General features: G+C 48.6%; 1 protein-coding gene across 1 annotated transcript; it reads left to right on the forward strand.

Moving 5' to 3' along the window:
- Positions 1-23: 23 nt before the first annotated feature.
- Positions 24-7,024, forward strand: LOC122192035 (rho GTPase-activating protein 32-like; the record flags this gene model as incomplete). Its single annotated transcript, XM_042892464.1, has 7 exons — positions 24-897; positions 2,354-2,460; positions 4,232-4,317; positions 4,989-5,066; positions 5,373-5,495; positions 6,075-6,152; positions 6,943-7,024. Coding segments are annotated over exons 1-7 (718 nt in total), but the record flags the coding sequence as incomplete, so codon positions are not given.
- Between the last annotated feature and the right edge of the window lie 149 nt (positions 7,025-7,173).

Raw genomic sequence — 7,173 nt, forward strand, 5'->3', positions numbered from 1 at the left:
GATGTGTAGCTAAAAACGTTGCTTGTTAACCAAAGAGGTATTCTGAGAGAGAGAGAAGTGCTCTGGAAAAGGGGCAGAAAGTAGCTGCTGTTTTCTCAGCTCAGCTCCTTGGTTTGCCACGCTTCCCCATTTTTGCTTTGTTGGAGATGGTGGTCAATTCTGCACACCTGTGTTAGGAATTGGCTCCTATCCCTTAGTGAGACTGCAGTACCAGGTTTCTCTGTAGCGTAGTTGTTCTGCCTTCTGTTAGACTAAGCTTGGTTTAATTCTCAGAGTAACTTTTACGCTTGTTTGAGGAATTCTTTGGTAACTTCTAAAAATATATGGACAGGTGGTATTCAAAGTGAAATTTGAAAACCTTTGTGTGTAGGAATATCTGCAGTTGTGTTGTTCTGGAGCTAGTAGTGGTCAGTCTTACCACTTCTGTGTTGAGAGTTGTGCATTTATTTAGTGTATGTATCTATGTTACAGTGTGAAACTAAGATTCTTAGGGACAGCATGTGCTTATTAATGGCAGCGCAGTAGACCCTGCATCTTGAACGGGGCCCACAGCTCACAGGAAAGTAATTGGTCAGAACTCACTCAGAGTAGTGTCAGTAAAACTCAGTGGAGGTCTGTGCCATTGGTTTTGCACGTGTTTTTTTCTCTCCTCAACTTGTCCTAGATTGTTGGCAACTTACTCTATCACCGCTACGTGAATCCGGCCACGGTTGCACCGGATGCATTTGACCTAATGGATCTTTCAGCTGGAGGGCAGCTGACTACAGATGAACGAAGAAACCTTGGTTCTGTTGCAAAGATGCTGCAGCATGCTGCGTCCAGTAAGATGCTCATGGGAGACAGTGCACATCTGAGCATTGTGAAGGAATACTTGTCACAGTCATCCCAGAAATTCAGGTAGAAGACTTCAGCTGATTGTGTTGAGGAGTTTGGCAGAGGACAGTGTTGCAAACAAAGAGGAGTGATGAATTTTAAATGTAATAAATTCCATCTCTGTCCAAAAGGAAGTCTGTTGAAAATGAGAGATTGCCCTTTGGGCTTCCACAATCATGCAGCCTATCAGTAGCTGAAGGGAACCTACACCCAGGAGGGGAGTAAACTCTTCAGAAGGGCTGACAATAGCAGGACTAGGGGAAATGGATCCAAGTTGAGGGAGTGAAGATTTAGGTTGGATGTTAGGGGGAAGTTCTTTACAAGGAGAGTGGTTAGGCCCTGGAACGGGCTGCCCAGGGAGGTTGTGGATGCTCCGTCCTTGGACGTGTTCAAGGCCAGGTTGGACGGGGTCCTGGGCAACCTGATATGAATGTATATGTTTGGTGGCCCTGCTAGGCAGGGGTTTGGAACTACATGATCCTTGAGGTCCCTTCCAACCCGGGTGATTCTGTGATTCTGTGAATCATTGATCATAATGACATATAAAATACGTAGCTGGAATTTACAAACTAGATATAGTATATTAATGAGCTGGTCAAAACAATTGGCTTTGCCATACAAGCCTCCAGAGTAAAGGCTGTTTTTCTATGTGTTTATTATGATATTCTGGCCATTGAAGACTGGAGTGTGCATGCGTTCTTTCCTATATGCACCCTAGTTCTCTGTATGCAAACTAGATGGCACTTGGATTAAACCAGGCTGGAATTTAGTTGTTTGTATAATAAAGTAACTTTTGAATGAAGAGCTTATTTCTATCTTTCATCTTTTGTAAGAAAGAAAACTGGAAATGGCTGGGAGTGAGGATTATTCTTGCAGCTAAGACAGAAGGATGGGTGCACAAGGTCATTCGGTCCATAGACTTGTCCTGCAGATGCTTACAGTGAGCGAATGCCGACATGGCCAGTACCAATAACTGAATCTTCTAGATGGCTTTTGATGTGATAAGCTATAGCTTGTTCAATTGTAGTATGCTTGGGAACCATGGTTTAAAGAAGAACAGCTGCTGGGATGCTGATTACCTTTTTCTCCTTTTTCTTTTTTTTTTTTTTTTTTTTTTTTTAAGACGCTTTTTTCAGGTTGCTTGTGAGGTTCCTGAATTGCAGGATGAATTCAGTATTGATGAATATTCTGGCTTCCTTCCTTGTCTATCCCTTCTGCAGAACTTACAGGCATCAATCTCAACGCTCCAGTCATGGGAGCAGTCCCACCATGTTTCAGTAACAGCAGCTAGATCGTAGTTAGCCTGGTGCACGATGGCTTCCAGTTCCTCCTGCTTGTTGCTCATGCTGCGTGCATTGGTATAGATGCACTTGAGCCGAGTCATTTGCCTGACTCCCAGCTCTAAAATCGTTCCCCCAGGCTCTTCTCTTGTGAGGCCTGTACTGTCCCCTTCCCCCGTCATAATTAGTTTATTGCACAGGAAGAAAAGCTTGATGTCTGTGCCAAGGGAGACGTACACCGCACTTGCGCTGCCTGGACGATGTGGAAACTGGAAATTCTGGGGTGTGCTGAAGCGTGCCCTCTCAGGTCAGTCTAAGCATACATAGAGTAGACCTGTCGAACAAAACAGGGAATAGACAGTTAAACCCATTCTGTTGGGAAATACTCTCTCCTTCTAAGTACCTTTAGAACGTGAGTTTCTTCAATTAATTACTCAACTCATTTCCTTTTCCTGAATGATCCCAAGTTCTTTTCTCAGGCTACATCTGCACTCTGCTCAGTCCAAGGAGAAATCCCTGCCCGCAGATGCAATGACACAGCATGGCTCACAACCTCATTTTTCATTGCTTACTCTTATGGTAACTGCCATCCATGTCCACCCTGCGTATTCTTAGAGCTCTTCTGGAGTCCATGGGGCAGACTTATGGTTGAACTGAAGGGAATTTTTTCATATTGCTCTAGCTCCAGATGATTATCCCTAGTATCATTATATTATATTAAAAAAAAAAAAAAAAAAGGCGTTTGAAGTAGTGTGATACGTATTCTGTGCCTCAGAATGTGGCACGTGTGGCATGAGAGAGTTTAGAGGCCACGAGGACTGCCCAGACAGCGTGAGAACTGTAAGAGCAGAGAGCTATAGGTGATGCAGCGCTGTTTGTGCCACCCGCAGGAAGCGGTAGCTGGAACAAAATATGGCCAGAAGAGTGATCAGATTGCGTTTGGTAAGGAACTATTTCATTAGTTGTGGAATTTTGACAAAATGTATATTCAGGATGATGATCAGCATGCCAGGTGCTGGGACCATGCCGAAAGAGAAATGGTCTGAAAACGTCGGTGCAATTTGCAATATATCCCCTTCCACAAAGCCCTCAGATCCATGCTGCAACTGCATCCAAAGCAACCCAGAGCCCTGTGCTTGTTGTACCCGGAGCTATCGGTGCCAGGAGTTGCTGCTGTGTTTGCAAGGACGTTGTGTCAGCAGTGTGCCATCAGTGGGGTTGTTTGATGGCAATGAAACAGCTGAATGGTGTACCTCAAGACTAAGAAAAAAGACGGTAGTCGAGACTGTGTTTCTAGGTATACATAGCTTGATAGAGATCTATAGGACTCCAGTGTGGATTGTACATAGGCCCTGCGCTGCAAGGTACGCTGTTGGGAAGCAATGTCCATCTGCCCGAGGGCAGGAAGGCCCTGCAGAGGGACGGCCTGAGGCCAGTCGTACCAGGCTGCACAGCTGAGGCCAGTCGTACGAGGCTGCACAGGAGCAAGCGCTGGGTCCTGCGCTGTGGTCATGACAACCGCATGGCAGCTTCTGCAGGATTGGGCTGAGGTAGAATTCCAACCGCCCGCTGATTCTAGAATGTTGGGTGCCGTGTTGGAATCTTCTGGTCCTGTGACATGGTCTTGCCTCCCCACCCTGTTGTCATGGCGGAGCAGCCTGGTGGCCCTTAGTGATGTCACAAGCGGCTGGAATGAGGGGAGGAGCAGTGCGTGCTGCGTCCCTTCATTGGAGCGCTTGAGCTCTGCGTGAGTAGCTCGCTTGTTGCCCTTGTGCAGCGACTGAGTGCCTTCGTTTTCACCCCTTGTGTCTTGCGCAGCATCTTGTAGGTAAGCTGAGACAGGGCGTGAGATACAGGGGTGGGCAGTGAGGTGTTGAGAGCTGCTGGCTGGTGGAGCTCCTAGCAGCTCATACTGCTTACTCTTGTCCATCAGATGTAATTTTCAGCCAGTACCTGCATTCCCAAGCGATCCACAAAGATGGCATTTGTCCCATGGTTTTTCCCTTGTCATCTTTGCTACATTATGCAAGCTCACAGACCTGTTCCTTCTCTCTCCTCTACCCGCTCCCTTGGTGCAGCTTTCGCTCGTGGAAGAACAGAGCAAAGTGACAAGAAACAGCTGCGAGTTCAAGGAATTGTCTACCTTGTTCTGATCTCCTGCCAGGTACGTGCCACGCTTTGTCCCCCCACGTTTTTGACCAGCACTGTGTCACACCATGTTTGGTAACACAGCCTCACTCAGCTTTGATGGGACACTGGTCCCGTGTGGGTTTTTTCCCTTCCCCTGCAGCTCCGTCCTCAGAAGGATGCTGTGTGTGGTGCTGTGACCAGCTGGTCTGAAGGAAACCGATCCCTTAGGCAAAGAGTCCTAGGCCCAGTTTGTGCCGAGCTGCACAGCGTGACCCAAGGTCACAAGCACGCACGCTTGGGCTGTGTGAGTGTGCGCGGCAGCTGTAGGGAGCACAGCAGAGATGCAATCAAGGAAATGTCCTTGATGTGCGGGGCTGCAGCAGGTGCCGGTGGTGAGGCTGCTGGGAGCCGTGGCCGGGGAGCAGATGCACCTGCAGCAATGATTGCTCTCACTGCCCTGCTGCTGCGCTGTCAGAGCGCCCTGGGCGAATGCATCTGCTGCTTTGTGCCAGTCCCCATCTGCTAGCAGAGGGACAGCTGCTTGGTCAAATGCTGCCTAATGGGCTGTCCCATTTGAACGGAGTGAACAGAGTGGTTGCTTCTAGAGCACCTGCCTGTGCCAGAGGATAGCCAAGGGTAGTTCTCCGGTAGTCTCTCAATACTGTGGTATGTGAAGAGAGAAAATATGAGCGTGTTTCTCTTCAGTTCCAGCTTGTCGTGCCTGCTGTGATGGGCGTCGCGTGCAGCGAGATCAGCTGTGGGCCTGACATGACACGGATGGAGGTAGAGTACGGAGCTCTGATTGGTCTTTGTTCCCTGATTTGAGCCAGCAGAGTGAGCCGCAGATGTGCTCTCCTGCTTTTCAAGAGAGAGCGAATCCTTGCGGCTCTATCAGTGTCACTGAAAAGCTGCCTTAAAGGCTTTCTTTCCTTGCTGCGGGCATGTTCTTAGCCTTGCCGTTCCTTCTTGTGTGCCCATGATAAGGACCGAGTGCATTTCCTGCAGCTTTCTCTGCTGACGTGCTCCTCAGCCTGAAATCCTCCTCGTTTGCCCTCAGCTCCTCACCATGGCCTGTGCTCTCTGTTTCAGGCTGAGAACAACGGGAAGCCCCTGCTGGTCCGTGAGGAGTCATCTCTTAATATCCCAGCTATTGCTGCTGCCCACGTTATTAAGAGATACGTTGCCCAGGCACCGGGTGAACTCTCCTTGGAGGTAAGCAGTTAAGGGCGTTCCTTGTTGTCCTGTACAGAAGAGTATAACATGTGAAGCTATCAGGAATATTCTCAGACACCTTCAGAATGTTTGGTGAGGTGAAGCCCAGCAGATGCGGTTCCAGATGAGACTTGCACTGGGTTGGATGCAGGGAGGAGTTCAGCCATCTCTAAACTATGGCTCTATTTGGCATTGGAATCTTGTGATCAAAGAGCTACTGCCCAGTGTGGTAGCCTGGTCTCTGAGCAATGGCAGAGCAGTGTATGGAGTGTGCAGATCTGCTCAGGATCTGTTCCGCTGACTTATGCCTGCGGTTTAATTGGAGCTCTCCCTTTGGCAAAGAGCCTGCTGCTTTTGAGAACCATTTCCTACTGAACAGCTGAATTCTGTATGTTGTGTATTGTAGTGACTCTTCTACCTCCACGTTCGGTTGTACCACTGCAAATGCCTGAAGAGCTGCACTGGTGCAATGGCTCTCAAGCTTGACGATATTGGGCAGTGCAGAAGAATGCAGTCATTTGAGCTGCGCTTTCCTCCCAGCCGTGCTGAAGCTGGGATTGACGTTGCAATCTCTTGCAGGTGGGAGACCTCGTGTGCGTCATCGATATGCCGCCTCAGGAGCTGAGCCCCCGCTGGAGAGGCAAGCACGGCTTTCAGGTAGGCACAAGCTTCAGACGTGAGAGCGCAGCTTTGGTCGAGGCAGGAATCTCAGCTTAGAGCTGCCCTGCCTGCACAGCATGGCTCCACATGGAAAATAGTTTCCTTGTGCTGGTGTCAGAGGACTTTGCCTTTTGCTGTGGGCTTAGGCCAGAGCTGAAAGTTGGTCTTTGTAGGAAACTGCCTCCTCAATTAACTTAGAAAGAAGAGCCCTCACAACATGCATCAGGTCACGGCCACTGAACCGCACCTTTGGAAATGCAGCAGCTAGGAGACGTGTTTCAGTGTCTCTGAGCTCTTGTGCTTGCAGCCATGCAGAAGGTGAAGTCAGTGTCTTTTAGGAAGTCGCTGCCTGTCAGCTGAGATGAGGCAGGGTAACAGAGCCTCTGTGTGCTTGCTGCTGCTGCTGGCTGCAGAACGCTGGGTAGCTCAGAGCTGGGGATGGCAGCTGCATCTCAGTCAGCAAGCAGAAAGTTCATAGGCTGTGCAAACTCAGATCTAGCTGCATCAATCTATCATAATATATATCTTCTGTATGAAGTCTTTCCCTTTGGGCACACTTGATATTTAGGGGTGCATAGCATACTTGTCCTTTCCCCACTCCATACACAGTTTTATGGATATTTGCCTGCCAATTTGGAATAATTATTAATTTTAGGCAGGCCATTTTTTTGTTGGATTGTCTTACGGAGCATCCGGCAGGCACGTTATGAGGAAAATGTGATGTTTGAACAGTTCAGGCCTGAGAAACGCTGCCTTCAGTATCACACCTGTCTTCTTCTTGTTACAGGTTGGATTTTTCCCTGGGGAGTGTGTGGAGCTCATTAACGGAAAAATCCCGGAGTCTCTCATCAATTCAGTGCCAAAGCCAGGTACGGATGATACATTTGGTGGTGCAGGGAAGCAAAATGGAGTCTTTTTTGGGTGTGTTGCGTGTTTAATACCTCCCTTATCCTTCCCACGTTATCCTCTGCGCTGATGATCCTTCATGCATAGCACGGGGCGTATGGCTGGTGTTTTG

Source organism: Lagopus leucura, unplaced genomic scaffold, assembly GCF_019238085.1.
Source record: "Lagopus leucura isolate 7727_CA_CO unplaced genomic scaffold, USGS_WTPT01 35382-0_obj-0_obj, whole genome shotgun sequence".
Taxonomy (NCBI): Eukaryota; Metazoa; Chordata; class Aves; order Galliformes; family Phasianidae; genus Lagopus; species Lagopus leucura.